This window comes from Periplaneta americana, chromosome 17, assembly GCF_040183065.1.
Source record: "Periplaneta americana isolate PAMFEO1 chromosome 17, P.americana_PAMFEO1_priV1, whole genome shotgun sequence".
Taxonomy (NCBI): Eukaryota; Metazoa; Arthropoda; class Insecta; order Blattodea; family Blattidae; genus Periplaneta; species Periplaneta americana.
The window spans coordinates 62,555,006-62,572,091 of NC_091133.1; the positions used below are offsets into that span (position 1 = coordinate 62,555,006).

Sequence of the window (17,086 nt, forward strand, 5' to 3'; positions counted from 1 at the left end):
TCTGCTTTCGTTGCAACTTTTTGGCACAATTCCATCAACAAGATGAAAAAAAAGTTCATATATTTTCTGACATATCACTGTATGTCAAATTCATTGATCAACTAATCATCGGTATTCTATGTGCACATCGTATCAGAGTTTGCTATTAATTGTAACCTACTTTTTCTCGTCGAACAGATATCGGAATATACAAACATATCCGACTATTAAAAAAAAGGAGCTTTGTACACGTAATCAGAAAATTAAAGATACGTCAGTGATAGTCTCTCTGAGTTTCTAATTTTCTCTTTGCGTTTTTCTATAGTGGTTTTAATACACATTCGGTGACGAAGTAATTATTGATGTGTCTCCGAATATTTTAAAATGGTTTTTATAATCTGAAATAATATTCAGAATTTCAAAGGAGTGCATAGATTGATTAGCACACTAATTTGAATTAAGTAGAAGAACTGTCCATCTCTATCAAATATGTCAGTCGTGGTTTAATGCAAAAAATGCTAAGACTCGTGCATTGAATTCCATTAATGCCGTCTCGCTTCTTCAATTGAATTGATTTCGGAAGGGTGCACTGCGACCTTTCAAAACTTACTTTACTAACCCTCAAGTAGCCACCGTCGTAGCTCAGTCGGCTAAGGCACTTGCCTGCCTATCCGAAGTTGCGCTCGGGCGCAAGTTCGATTCCTGCTTCGGCTGATTGCCTGGTTGGGTTTTTCCGAGGTTTTCCCCAACTGTAAGGCAAATGTCGGGTAATCTACGGCGAATCCTCTGTCTCATTTCGCCAAATACCATCTCGCTATCACCAATATCATCAACGCTACCTCGTAGTTGAGACAGCGTCGTTAGATAACCAAGTAAAAAAATAATAAAAATAACCCTCAAGCTAGGCTCATTCCTAATCAACACCGGTTGACTACACAAAGGTTCGTTGCGTACCCAGGCTTCGAACAAGCAATCCCACTTGTCTCTAGGTCAGCCCCCTCTGTGCGTCGCCAGCCGCGTTCGGGGAATGCTATGGAATGATGACGGAATGGAGAGATGTTGGTGGAATGGTGTCCTTGCCTAATATGAGGAAACAGGAGAAGCCCAGAGAAAAAACCCAATTGCAACCGTGTCCATCACAAATGTCACTACGCATTTTTCAATGGAAAATCCTAGGCGTGACCGGGATTCGAACCCGGATCGCCTGCGTAACAGTTCGAAGATCTTACCACTCACCCACCGCATTGGACTGGCTCGTTACTTAGTCGTATACTTACAACGGAATTCTGTATTCCATCCCCAACCCTACCGTACACGTGCTGCTGACTCGTCTGTATTATGTATTCCGGTTTTCAGTGGTGTTCATGCTAGAGTAAGTAATAGCCACACTATTATAACTCGTTTACGATGTATGTGAACATTTCCACAGCTCATAGGAGTGACTATATGTGTATTTTTTAAATTGGTCATTTTATGACTCTCTATCAACTGCTATGGTTATCTAGCGTCTGAATGAGATGAAGGCGAAATGAGTCCGGGGTCCACCGCTCTTAATGGATTGGAAGAAAACCCCCGAAAAATCCTAAACCAGGTAACTTGTCTTAACCAGGATTTGAACCCGAGCCCTCTCATTTCACGGTCAGGTATGCTAACCGTTACTCCATAGCGGTAAAACTATATATGTCTTGTATACGTACTTACTAGCATAACAGTGGGATGGGAACGAAGTACTTACTGTAAACATAATTTCAAAACGTGACGGCATTAATGGAATTGATTGTACGTTGCATCTAATATCGTGTGAAAGCCACAGAATTCGCAACACGATAACGGAATTCAAGGTTTTATAAAAGTGTAAAGAAGTATAATGGAAAAGTATGTGTTAAAGTGCAGAATCTATGCAGTAGGCTATAGAATTTGAACAAATATGACATTGTGTTTTTATGTATAAAATTGCTTTATTGATGCCAATATAATTAAAGAAAACTATGGCGCCAAACAGCTGATCTGGAATTATTTTTAAATGGTATGCAATATCTCTGGAACTATTACAGATATTCACTTGAAATTTGCATGATACATGGACGAATTATGTATGAACAAACCACTTGGCAGTTTTGCAAAAACGAGATTTTGGTGTCGTAGTCAGGCAAAAATACCTGAACACATGGTTTCTTATTTTCCACTCTCAACATTGAGTTTTAGTTCTTGCTCTTTTGCTTTTCCTCCATTTTATATTCTGCAACAATAGAATCAACACATAGTTTGTTACTGCAAAATTTGCGCCATGTTCATTACAACGGTAAATAATGCGCTATTTGGTATTGACATTATTTTCTTCCACCGTCATAGTCAGTTGAATTTGGACAAAATTGATACTATGAATTTATAATCAATTCCAACTAAACATCTCACTTTAATATCTCTATAAAAAGTGGTTTTCTGATTGGTCTGTTCTTGTATAACTTTTTCCACACAATTCCAAGTGATGTTCTTTTTTCTATCTTCACTTTTTATGAAATAGAAAATTTTTAATTGAAAAAAGTCGGAAATTAAAGTGATATTTGATCATTTTTCAAAACTCTCAATGAAGTACTTTCAAAATTCCCTCATTAAGCGTCTCATAAGCCTTCATTTGAACTCTAGACAATGCATTTGTGTCAAATGAAGATGAAGTTAACTCTTTAATATCAATACATTAATTTTGTGACTTTATTAAAGTTTTTACGAGTGCTTCGGTTTGGTTTGACTTCCGAAAAACTGTTCAACTTGGAGCCGTGAGCGTACACATTTTGGCCAAACAAAAGGGGTTTGTTTATGGACCTCGCGGGGCATTAGTCCTGCTCAAAAGCTGCTCTGTTTAAAGTCCTATGTATGTATGTCAACAGACAATTTTTCGCAAAGGTGAATCAAGTTTAACCTCCAGGCAGGCCTATGGGATTTTTATTTGAAAAAAGCGAATACGCAGTAGCTTTTTACGAATGTTTCGGTTTCACCTTCAAAACTTTCTGGTAAGAGTTTTATTGTAGAAAACGGATGTGGAGTAAGTTTTTACACATGCTTTGGTTTTCTGTGTCAATATTCATTCATTCGCTCGTAGTGTTCTGCCAAAGTCTTTCACTGTACACCCAGCATTCTCCAATCTTCCCTATTTTCAGCCTTCCTCTTAGTCTCCGCATAGAATCCATGTATCGTATTATTGTCTATCATCTGATATATTCTTCTGCTCCGAACTTTTATACCGTTTACCATTCTTTTCAGGTCATCCCTCAATAGATAATTTCTTCTCAGCCAGTGACTCAGCCAATTTTTTTCTCTTTCTTATCAGTATTAGCATTATTCTTTCTTAATCTACTCTTTGTAGGAGAGCTTCGTTTCTTATTCTGTCTGTTCATTTCACACGCTTTATTCTTCTCCATATCCACATTTCAAGTGCTTCCAATCGTTTCTCTTCACTTCGTAATGTCCATGTTTCTTTCCCAAACAAAACTCTTTACTGGCTTTCCCTTATTTCTTTTTTTTTTTCAGAGGTCTGCAGAAGAAGTTCCTATTTCTGTTAAAAGCTTATTTTGCTATTGCTATCCTCCTTTTTGACTTCTTGGCAGCAGCTCATGTTATTACTTACACCACATCCCCAAAGTATTTGAAGCTGTCCACTTGTTCCACTGCCTCATATCGAATTCGCAAGTTTATCTTATTCAGTTTTCTTCCTGTTCCTTTATTGTTGAATGATAAATCCAACAATCTCTTACAAATTATCAAGAAGAGAAAGAAATAGCAACACTGTGTAAATAGAATGGATGAAGAAAAACTAACAAGGATAAATTACAGCATATAAATCTATGGAAAGCACAAAAACGAAAGTACGTCACACCGCAAGGTGGGAAAACTAGAAGTATCTATAGTTAGGAGTCCCAATCCATGAAAACATGATGATGATGATGATGATGATGATGATGATGATGACGACGACCTCTGAATATCCTCTAATTTTGAAAAGAGACGTTGAATAAATAGTTGCCATTTATAATAATAATAATAATAATAATAATAATAATAATAATAATAATAATAATTTATTTTAGCTTGCAGAGTTAAGGCCGTAAGGCCTTCTCTTCCGCTCAACCAGCAAAAAGTATACATACATAATACAAGCTACAAAGTATACAACAATTTGATTTCGATAAAAGTTATTATCGCCGCGCTCTCATGGTTAACATTCGGCAGGTCTTTGAGCGGACTCGTGCGTAACATTCGGCAGGTCTATGAAATTTAATTGCATTTTTGTTTTCAATTTCTTATGTCGCCGCTCCAATCACTCTCCTCAGTTTCAATATTGCAACCAATAAGCTGCTTCCATTATTAAATGACACCTACTTGTCTAATCCACGTGGACTAAAACCGAGGTTGCAATGTCTTGTGCTGAGGACGAACTTTAAGGTATGTGATTAAAAATTATTATTAAAGAGTTATTATTAAGAGTTAAAAATGTCAAAGTACTGGTATATGAAATAATAATAATAATAATAATAATAATAATAATAATAATAATAATAATTTAACAATATAATATATAAGAAACTAGTGCTTATTCTTATCGAGGAAGTAGACGTGACAACGTGACGCTTAGAGTGAAACCTACAGAGCAACAATCTGTCGGCAAAATTATATTTTAAAAGCACGCCGCACATTATTGTATGATGCCGACATGTTAAGCATGAGGCCGCGGCGATAATACGTGTAATACAAGAGTTACTTATGAATTAAACAGGAAATACTATGAACTATTAATTAAACAATGAAATACAACTGTGTAGCAGAATTAAACTAAGATATATAGAATGTTAATGTATTTGAAATAATGTTAGATAATAGGAAGAGAGTAGCAAGATGAAAGCAGATTACAATAGAAATAGGTACTGAAATGAACTTACAATTTTCTCAGTGTCCTGTTGCAGTAATTGTGTTTACTGAGGTCTTCTGGTAGCTACTGTAATCGGCAGCGACGGTTAGTAACAATGTGACAGCTATCTTTGTAATTAGTATCGTATTTCGGATTTAATGGTAAGGTTTAGCTGCAAGTTTGCATTTCACTATATCTATGCTTCTGCCTCCATTTCTCGCCCCCATTGTATGATATGGCTTCATTTTGAAGATCAATTTCATCTGTTGCAAGTGCATGCAGCAGTACTGGATTAATTCCCTTTACTTATCCACAATAGAAATGCTCAGATCGTTAGAGTACTTACACTAGCTTTCATCATTTTCCTTGTAAACGATATAACATAATATAAAGTAATCAGTGTATGTAGGCCTACAGAATCGTTCTTTACCTGATAACAGAATTATAAGTCAAAGAAAAAAATTAAATTTGTTGCATACAGTTTATTTATTGATTTTAGTAAAGCGTATGATCAAATAAATAAACTATGTCATTTTATAATGTTCCTTTGAAATTGATTTTATGAATTAAAAACTTTATGATAATACATACGTAGAAATATATGGTAAAAATTTGCAGTCACAAATTTTCAAACCAAATTGAAATCACAAGATTAGAAAGGCAAGGATATGGACTTTCTCCATGGCCATTGAACGTGTATAAACATAAAGCAATGGTAGACTGAAAAATATTACTATTGGAGGAATCAAGATTCCTCAAAGGCAACAATAAGAAGATGATAAACTCATTAAGTGATTTTTTAATATCTTATCTTCTTATATATATAAAAGTCATGTATGTATGTATGTACGTATGTATGTATTCTATATAAATCTACACGCTTTGACCGATACTTTCCAAGTTTGCACATTTAACCAGGAGAAGAACATAGGCTACATTAAAATCGGAGAAATAGACGCTGAATTAATTAAAAAGATAAAAAATAAAAATAAATAAAATCAAACATGCATGTATAACATTAAAATGTAATCTTCCACAGTCAATTGCTCTTTATTATTGTCTGTTGTCTTCAACATCGACTTTCGTTAGGCCATGGAAAAAATAACACGAAATTAAATAACAATGTTAATGCATCATGAAGTCCAAAATCCAGACAATTCATGCAATAAGTATATTTATGCAATCCAGAAACGGTTTATGAGTTTTTTGAGACAGTTGTAGAAAGTGAGCAGACAGTGTTTTACCAACTGAATTTTTACTAGGTTATTTTACGACGCTGTATCAACAGCTTAGGTTATTTAGCGTCTGAATGAGATAAAGATGGTAATGCCGGTGAAATGAGTCTCCAGCGCCGAAAATTACCCAGCATTTGCTCATATTGGGTTGAGGGAAAACCCCGGAAAGAACCTCAACCAGGTAACTTGCCCCGACCGGGAATCGAACTCGGGCCGCCTGGTTTCGCGGCCAGACGTGCTAGCCGTTACTCCACAGGTGTGGACCCTACTGAATTCTTGAATTCTTTGAAATCATAAGGATTGCCTACACAGAATTTAATACTTAATATGGAATCAGTAATAGTACTATTGCGAAATACTGACCCATCAAAATTATGCAATGGAACAAGAATTGGTGTTAAAAAAACTCATACAAAACAATAACTGGAGAATATTATTCAAATCTCCTGCAGCAACTGAAAGGGAAAAAAGGGACAATTCGGGAGAAGATGTCTAGTATGGCCAAGAAGAAAGTGTTTTTTATCACGACAATGCATCTGCTCACACGTCTGCAATCGCGGTTTCTAAACTACACGAATTGTTGTCACACTCCCCCCCCCCCTACTCGGCAGATATCGCACCCTTATGCTGGGTTGCAAGAAACCTGTTGCATAAATTGCTGTTCTCTCGTTAAGTAACGGACCTTTAAACTATTCCAGTCTTTAAAGTATAGGTCGTTGCAAATGCGATATTTAACGATCTGTTTGCTATTCCATCTTTAAACGGAAAAGATTCAAAACGATAGAGCCATCGTAGCCGACGCAAATAATTCGCTTATTATACGTGCGTGTCGCTATGGTAATATTGTGTTTTTGGATAGTCATTGTTCCAAACTTTGCACAAGACAGGCATCAAATACTGACTCAGGCCAACATGCAACGATTCTTGGTACAGATTGATAGAGAAGCAACCCTTCCTGTTTCGGTACATCTCATTCAAGTGTCCACTAGGGCTTTGAATTTTCATATGGCTACAGTCTGTGCACGTTGGAAAAATTGCAAATTGAGAAGAAATCCTGTTTTACTGTTTGTACAGAATTTCCTTGTGGCATAGTAATGTATTGTTCTCTCATTCTTGCAATGCAGTCACACCTTATTATTCTACAAACTGTAGATTTATTTAACATGAATATGATCCACTATCACATTCTGAAACGCTCCTATTGCGTAATTGCGCAAGGCAATTTACTGCGTGCGATTTGTTTTCCAATATAATGCCCTATTTCATGCAAGAGAGCCATGAATGAATGTCTTTCGATAATCTAAATCTAACCTTAAAGTCAATACTATCGTATTCTTCTAGAGGATTCGATCTGTCTCTCGGTATTCTTGGTCTTGGTAGATGTTGTACCATATCAAACATAACCTCTACGTCAGACGATTTTATAACAGTAATAAAATTGTTTTATTCACAAAACTTTTCCTATACACACATGAATCTCGAGTTCATTGCGGTATGTATATTACATTTCTCTTACTTATTTCTGATTATAACATATCCACGAAATTACTTAATACTGTCAGGTACAAAAACAAGAAATATACGTACAATATGGCGTCTAAGGATTCGTTAACAGTTTATAGCTCCGATTTTCGACCTATAGTTTGCAGAGTGCTTTAACGAACCAATAGCTTTCTTGCAACGCTTACTGACGCTAAATGAACAGTTATAGAACCAATAGCGTTTAACGACCTATAAATGCTTTCTTGCAACCCAGACTTCTTTCTTTTCTCAAAGCTCTAAACTCACTTGCTAGGGATGAAATTTTCGTTAAATGAAGAAGTTATCGGAGCAGCAGTAGGCTTTATTTGCAGATCTCGAGAAAACTGTGAGCAAAAAGGGGACAGCATCACTAGTAGACCAAGTGTGTGAATCTCACGGGGGATTTTGTTGAGCAATGAATATTGTTTCAGAATAATCTCTGTTTGATTTCTACATAAGACCATGAAATTTTCAAACAACCCGTGTAAGAGTTCTTCCCGAGTCCTAGAACTAGGACCTGTACTGTAATTACTGTTTGGTAAATCTGTATGTTCTAATAAAATCCACAAGTGAGTGCTTATTTCTGTTGTCCCCAGGACGAAGAAGAGAGTCGTGGAATAATGAACTATGTTATCCAATGTTTGTCCAGTGAATCAGTGCATGCTTTAGCCAAAAGCACATAGGCACATATGATGCAAATACAAAGGATACAGAAAAGATTTTTACGTTATTTATATTTTTAAAAATATCACGTGTCGTCTTATGAAAAGCAAATTTCATATAATCAGTTACTTTTTTAATTTAATTATAAATTTATAAAACTTTAAAATCTAGACGATTAATAAATAGTCAAATTTTACTCTATAAGACTGTTAACGGTATATTGAATAACTGTGATTTTCTTAAATTCCTTCAGTTTAATGTAAAAAGAACAGAATTACGTCATAGGTAATATTTTGTTATTCCAATTCCTAGAACTGTTTTCTTCAAGAACTCTCCATTGTTTGTTATGTGTAATACTTACAACTCTGTTTTTAAACTGTGATTCTCAATTAGACTTCAGTTTATCAGTTAAAAATGTCATACAGTGTTAAAAAGAATTGTATTTCCTTAGATATTTAAATTTTGAATAAGTGTATTATAATGTTTTTACTCTAGTTTTTAAATAATTTTGCATTATTATATCGACATTTGGCACTGTATTAACTACTATATTATTTTCTGGCATCTATTACCGGTATGCATTTTCTTTCTTTCGTTTGTGTTGTTTGTTTTGTTTTTTCTTATTATGTAAGCCACCTATAATTGGAAGCTTGCTTCTGTTGGTAGTGCATTTAAATAAATAAAAATATAAATATTCGTTTCAATTACATAAAAGATCCGTAGATTTAAGTTAATCTGCGAGTGAGTTGTACGTAAACCAGTGCATTTTACGAATATGTGTGTGAGTGAACTCCAATTCCTTTTATTCGCTGGAGCAAAAGCGATATTACTAGATTAAGCTATCGTATGGTTGTATCAAACTCTATTAAATTTATAATTTTGTGGCGGTCTCAACAAAAAATCAGAGTTTGAATTACGTGTAACATAATATAAAATTTGATGAAGGGGATATGTTGCCAATTAATTTTGTTTTCACTTTCATATGACGCACATAACTTATCCCTAATTTAAATTACGCTATAACCACACCGCATATAATAATAGCAGTAGTAATATAATATAATTTAGTAAAATGTAACAAACACATACTCAATAATACAAATATGACATATACAACAGGATGTGGTTCTCGCGGGAATTTCTGCAATTGAAGCTTTGAGCCGAATAACGATCTATGTTACAATTTTTCAAAATCGAGTTTTAAATGGAAATAATGCTCTGTATAGTCTTACACAGCTGTAACAAATGTTTTTTTAGTATCTGTATCTGAGGCGCTTCTACACGAGTTAAAACCATGAATTTTCTTGATTGGAACAACGGTCTATGTCACTAGTAACTTCTAGAGTATCCAGTTGTTTACATCGTATTGAGAGTTACAGTAGAGCGTCTCATTTAGGCACAGTGAAAACGTAAACAAAGTGCAGGTAACGTGTGGGGTGAGGACGAGTCGTATGATAAACCCGAGGGATGCACAAGGTTTTAGTTACAACATTTATGGCGGAGCATTAATTGAAATTATATTTTCCAAAACCACACAAAACACTTTTTGTATATGTTTCTGCTTTGTAAGATCTGTTCGAGGACAAAATATTAGTTAACTGTCCAATTTTGTGAACATAATACTGTAATAACATAGTTAATCTAAACAATAATATAATTAAACTGATGACAGTTTTTGTAGATACGAAGGTATCACTTCTTAGGCATCGATATGTGGATATTGGACCTGATGGTTCTTGCACGCACTCGGATCATCATAGCTTCGTAACATCGTATCACAGCTCTCGCATCAATGCTCCAGTCGTTTTTATTTTCTTTTAACTCACATTAATACAGTGGTAGTGCAATCCATGGCATCTTTCACTCATTCGTACACAGCACAGTGGGGTATTTGCACCAAAAAGTTGGCCAAAATTATTATAGTGTTCCAATCACATTTAATTGGGATAATATATTAAATTAGGATGTAATAAGGGGATTATGGCACTTGTAGAGAAATACAAAATGTATTTCGTTGTTTTATCCAAATTCTTTATTTATTACTTAAGTCGCAGAAACTTCGAGGTTATATTCCGACTAATGTGATTCCCTATACAAACAGATCACAATCACAAAAAGAATAACCCAATGTAGTAATGTCGGGTGACCTCGGTGGTCAATAAATGACTCCACTGTGACCGATCAAACGTCCAGGATATGTTTCATTGAACTTACTACAACCTGATGTCGTTTTTGTTGGGTCCGGATGAGTGCTAATGAAGGACATGAGACTGACGTCCGTGATTTTCAAACAGCTGTAGGCTATGTCAGATTATGCTAAGAATAGGGCAATTGCTCGTAGAAACTCTTTTTTCAGAATCACCAATATTATCACCCCTCACACCATATACTTTTCCTTCTGACCCATCCTGTATAATTAATATGCTAATATAATTTGCAAATAAGTTAACACTGATTATATAATATATGTAATTATGCAAGTATTTAAGATATTAATATAAAAATACGTAGGTAGTTTTCATGTCGTGAATGTATATTTTAAGGTTATTTTTGTAGTTAAGAATTTAGCTCACTTTCACTTTATCAGATACTGTACCAATGAGATTATTCCCATGATTTCTCATCAGAAGACTCTTCAGCTTCACTTGCAGTTACTTTCTTCATTTTGATCAGCTGAAATCATAAAGAAAGTAGTAGCATTTCTGTGTTTTATTTTAAAATAGTTTCGTTCTCTTCCTCAGGTTAATATCATGCTTGTGAGCAGAGGATCTAGGCTAAGCAGCAGCCTGTTAATTATATTTAGGTTACTTTCTATCATAATTCTGGCGGTAGGAACGGAAGTGCTTATTCCTAGCTTCAACTGCTGCTTCCTCTGACAGTTGCCCAATTCTTAAATGAGCATTTTCAATTATAGCTGGGCCGTGAATTAAAATCTTATGCATTGTAGGAATCATTGGATGCCACGATTACAGCTTAATATATAGATTTGCTACATTCGTGGCGTAAGCAGCGAATTTCTAAATATCAACTTTATGTCCACTTGATACAACTTCTAAAATTACAGTTAATGTGTATTATTTAATAGTAGAACAGATTATGAAGGAACAATAAGGCACATAAATAGCAGGTGACAAAGTAAATTACCAGCTTTCACAAATATGAAAAGAGCTTGTGGAGATAAAACTGGCCTCTTTTTTCTTGTGAAATGCTGGAGTACGCCTTACTGTATTTTGTGACTCGCTTAGGAGATTTAGTAATTTCCTTAACTTTTGGTGCATGGGGTTTTCCAGAGGCTCGCAACAATATCTGGGTGGCAAAAATTAATTCCTCAGTGTTTACTATTTATCTAAGTCCTTGTGTCTTCCTTCTTTTACTTCGTTCACTAGAGTCGCTGAAAGAATTTTGTGGGCCGTCTCGATCACGTCGTAGCCGTTGTCTTGCTTTTGGTAGGCCTAACTCCAAGGTCCCTTGAAACCAGCTTTCATTCTTTTTTCTGAATAAATAATCTTTTCTGTGTGCATTCAACCATCTCATTTTTTAACTCTGCTTTCACATACGAAAATGTATGTTTAAACGCGTTAACTTGTTCCTCTGAACAATTCTCTTGCATTAACACGATTTTTTCTAGATATTCCAATTTTTCCTTGATATCACAGTTTTTTTTGCTTTTGCATGATATCATATAACTGTTTCCTTAACAAAATTTCATTGTAGATGGCCCTAGTAAAAGAAAAAAATATTTATTTGTAGCAGATTAAAAAATGAAAATTAGTGTTCGTAACAAAAATGTATAAAAATATAAAATTCGCACGAAGTCGCAGCCAATTTCTTTTCTATTACATACCCAGAGATCTAGTCTTTGTAATAATACACAAAGAAACATCGGGACTCACCCTGAAGTGGACTAAATCATTAAACGAAAATTTACGTTCGTGAAAAAAATACTGAAATATTGATGGTTTTCTAAACGCAATAACTTCTTAAAAATACTTTATATGAGCAGAAAAATCGCTCAAAAGTGAAGTACATACCTTTCTGAGAAGGATCCATCTTGTAACAGGACATACTGTATCTTTGAAACGTAGAAAAACAATAATGAACTTGTGAACTTGCGCAGAGCATGTGTAGTGTCAAAAACACTCAACTTTGGACTGCACTGACGGCCACATGATCAAGTAGATGAAACACAAACTTTTATTTTATTGCTCCCCCACTATTTACTTCTTTCAGGCGGCAAGAATTTCAGGGGTAGGACAATATTGACAATATCGACTTTTGGCTAACTTTTTTATGCAAATACCCCACTGTGCACGGTCTAAATCCATAGGTATGCAGCTCGAAGTCTAGGAACAGACTATACATACTATGCTATCAAGAACCGAAAGAGGAAATTAGACCTAAAGTAAAACAACATGTAAACAAAGATAAGTTATTTAATATTGTGATCGATACAAGTAGTTCCGGTAGATTGCCAAAAAAATCACGTGAGAAAGTGGTCAAGAGATGTATTTTTCCCTGATGTTGAAAAAGACATACAACTACTTCTGGATTCCTGGAGTAGTCAGATAGATGATACTATATTTATTTTTGAAGGAGTGAACAATACATACTTTACATGGTAAGATAATTAATACACAAATTATTCGTCCAAAAACTACAAGATTTGTGCAACCCTTAGATGTGTATTTTTAAGGCAATATAAAATTGTAATTCGAAGGCTAGAAGAGTATTTCAGACAAAATTATTTGTGAAAATATTTCAGACACATTGCGCGATAGGGGCTTCATAATGACATTACATTCTGTTGTGTATCAACAGTTTCATTCAGCTGTCCTCAAAGGCATGCTAATATACGCGTGGTAGAGGTGTGGATATGTGACGGAGAAACATGTTAGAAAATTTGATAACATTCTTGCAATAATGTTGCATGTTAAAAATAGTGTGTGTGACAGAAAAGTGTAAAAAAAATAGCCTATATTAGGCTGACCAGATTTTATATGATTCAGCAGGGGATATCGGCAATTTCAAGAAAAACCACAAACGCTTACCTAGTCACTCTCCGTTGAAATGTTGCAGAAAATACATGTAACGGTAGGTACAATGATAGAACTTTGCACACTAAATTTGTAGAGTATCTTAACTGTTTTAATTAAATGTATAAACACACGTAACTCCTATACATAATTATAGCCAATAAGAATTCAATTTCAGTACTGACGCATGCATGAAAGTCTTTCACATAATATTATACACACTGAACTCTAACACATATTTTACGAGTACTTGTATGAGGAATTTATCTTTTTAAGATATTTTCATTTCCATACAGCTTCACATTAAGTTCTTCACATGAGAAATGAAAGTTTGTTTTCACTTGTAACAAAGCTTTAACTGTTTCAGCTTTCATTCTTGATTTTTGATCAGTCAAGACTGAGTTCATTGTGGAGGAAAGTGTTTCAACTGATGAATTACTGACTGGAAGACACATGATCAATGATACTATTTTGAGAAGATTTTCAAATGGAATGGAGTTTTTATTTTGAAAAACATCATACCACTTTTCACCTGTTGGCTTGTTACAAAATTCCTAATTTTTTAACTACTTAAAAATGGACGCTGCGGCAGTTCTAACACTTCCGCACAACACGAATGCTAAGATGACCAAAGACAAAGATGCTATGTTCTTCTAAAAGAGTGCAGAATATATCATACTGTGCTCGCTGTTTTTTTTTTTTTTTTGACAAAAATTTGCATGAATCGCAGCGGTTCCAGTAAAATGTAATTGAAACAAAATCGAAGCTTCTGGGGACAAAATTAATTTCTGGGGACAAAAACGGGGACATTTTCTCCCCGGGAACAGCAACTCAAAACCGAAGACTGTCCCCGGAAATTGGGTACGCCTGGTCAGCCTGGCCTATATAAAATGTTTGTACTGTCCAATGGCTCTTTCTTCCGACCACTTCATTTCGAATCCACATATTTAAAATGTGTCACAAAGTTAATACATATTTTAAATTCAAATTGAATTTGTATTTCAACAAGAGTACTCTATTAATGTAAATTAGGAGAAAAAGAAAATAGACTAGAGCAGTGATGCGAGAGCTGTGATACGGTGTCGCGGAACTATGAGGATTCGAGTGCTTGCAAGAAGCGGCATAAGTAACATCGATTTTAAAGTCATTTTATTTCGTAAACGAGGAAAAAGCGAAACGAACGACTATCACCACGTTTCTTAACGAACGAAAATTAGCTTAAATAAGCGTTTTCATTAAATTCAAGCACCACGACATGCGACGGTTTCTTTGTTAAGTGTTTAGAAAAGCATAGCATATTCTAAATAAAAATTATAAGTGAATGTTTTGTTCATAACGGATCGTGGAATTAAACAATAAAATAACACAATGAGTATTATGCCCAGTTTCTGAAATGACAGTTACGTGTACATACACAGTTATCTATGATTTAAAGTGCTTATATGTTTAAAATGAGTTTCCGAAACAGCAGTTATCGTCATCTTTACAGTTATCTTTGCTTCAACTGGTAACTATGCTTCGGCCTGTATTTACCTGGCTGTTAGTACTGATTCGAACAAATACCGACATGCGATGCTACTGCATTACTGTTTTGTAAACTATAATAACCGATATTAAATAATAATATAGATCGCAATAAATTGATTTCTATATTATCTGTATAGTTTTAAAACTTTGGCGTTTTATTTACGTAACTTACGGTAAATGTTTTACTTTCTATGACATATTAGGATAATAATGTGTGTTTGTGAACACAATTTTGGACATCTCAAGTTTAATTTTTGTCATCAACTAAAGATTCTATGTCGTCAGTCGAGGAATATTTTATTCTTGGGTGTTCTACCAATGCTAATGGTATTTCGGACTCTGAAAAGTCGATTTGAATACATGAAAGCATTCATATGGACGAATGTAAAATATTTTGACATGTTTATCAGTATGGCTGCCATAGCCACCACAGCTGAATATGGTTGCAGTTTTGAAGCAGAAGTTACATCTAGCCCTCTCCACTAGTATTATTTATCTCGATGATCACGTCAAATACCAACAATTATTGCTTTTTTAATCATATTACGATTGAGATGGAAGTGTACAAGTATATTATCGTTTATCACATGGTTCTTTAATTAAAAAGCCTTGCACCTACTTGTACAGAGCTCACTGTGTACCTGTCAGCCATATTACTGCTGAAAACTTCTGCAAACAAAAGTAACTATAAATAACTAAAAATCACTAATAAAATCCTAGTGGAGACATCTATGGACGACAATAGATACTGAACTTGAAATTACCTCAACTGTTAGTTACAAGCACTGAGAAATCTACATTCAACTTTCCGGAAACTCATGAAAGTTATCAGTGTAGTTAAATTTATAAGAGCAGTTAAGTAACTGAGAGTTAACTAAGGTGTACCAGAAACCGGGCATTAGTAAACTATTGTATGTTCTACTATGCGTTCAATGTTAAATGAGCTGCTGAGCGCTGATGTCGCTAATGTCGTTGTATATAAGCAACGATTACGGAGCTCGGGGCATTCGTGAAGGGGGATGACGCACTCTGCTAGTTCGTGGAATCAACACCGGTCAATTACAACGGACGGGTAGTAAATAAATGTTCTGATTAAGTCTTTGTTTTATTTACTTGCAGAGGCGAAGGCGAGGATCATGGGACCAGCGGATCTATACGTGAAGACGGGGAGTTCTGTGACACTGACCTGCGTGATCAGCCAGGGCCCGCACGACCTCGGGACGGTATTCTGGTACAGAGGGGCAGCCATCATCCAGCAGCCGGTAGTACTCACGGAGCAGACGGCGTCCGCTCAGCCGCAGCCCCGAGTTCGCATCGACATCGACTGGACGGATCAACTCACATCTCGGCTCCACATCTCCAAGGCGCGACCTGCAGACTCGGGCAACTACACCTGCATTCCCACCATCGCGGAACCTGCCAGCGTCAATGTGCACGTCATCAATGGTACGTGTACCACGAATTTCTTTATCATTTCAGTACCCTACATTAATTTTTAACAAGTTTTCCGCGCCCTAGCGTCCTGGTCTGAGGCACCATGGTGCGAGTTCTCACGTGGAAGGAATTTCTTCATGAAATATCGGCCAGTGTATGAGGCTGGTGCCTGTCAAGAACAGTGATGAATTTCGGGAGCTACGACAGGTAGCGAAATCCAGCTTCGAAAACCAGCTATAACAGCAAGGGGGATCATTGTGGTTACCACACGATACCTCCGTTCTGGTTGGATGATCGTTTACCTCTTCGGAAGCATGTAGACTTGAATCCAGCAGCTAGTCGACCTTAGCCCTTCATGGGCTGTTCGTGCCACGAATTAGATTGAATTGTTACTAAGTATGTAATTGTTAGTCTCAATATTTACAATTACTTATTAATAATTAAATTAATATTTACTTTAATTTATTTAGTTGAATTTTCTATTCTTTCCTGCACATTTTCTGTATACACTTACTTATTATTTATCTTAGAATGTCCATTGTGAAATATCGACATAGGAAAGAGAACTACAAGTAGACTCATGAAAAAACAAAACAAATCTGAAGGCGCGACAGAAAGAAGTATAGTCTTTGACGAAGCAACATAAAGATTCAATTCCATTAAGTCTTCTGTAAAGTTAAGTAGACAAGGTCGAATTTATCAGTGACAGGTTATTGTATTAAGTACTTAAAGGTAGATGGTGGGATATCATAGTTATAAATGCTCACGTTCCTGCAGAAGAGAAAGACGAA

The 17,086-nt window shown here is 35.5% G+C and overlaps 1 protein-coding gene across 1 annotated transcript in view; it reads left to right on the top strand.

Annotated features, from left to right (window-relative positions):
- LOC138693464 (zwei Ig domain protein zig-8-like) overlaps positions 1-17,086 on the top strand; it is a 1,129,977-nt gene that overhangs the window by 1,073,455 nt on the left and 39,436 nt on the right. The window contains exon 4 of the mRNA XM_069817447.1: positions 15,981-16,307. Within this exon, the coding sequence (XP_069673548.1) occupies positions 15,981-16,307 (327 nt within the window). The remainder of the gene's footprint in view (positions 1-15,980; positions 16,308-17,086) is intronic.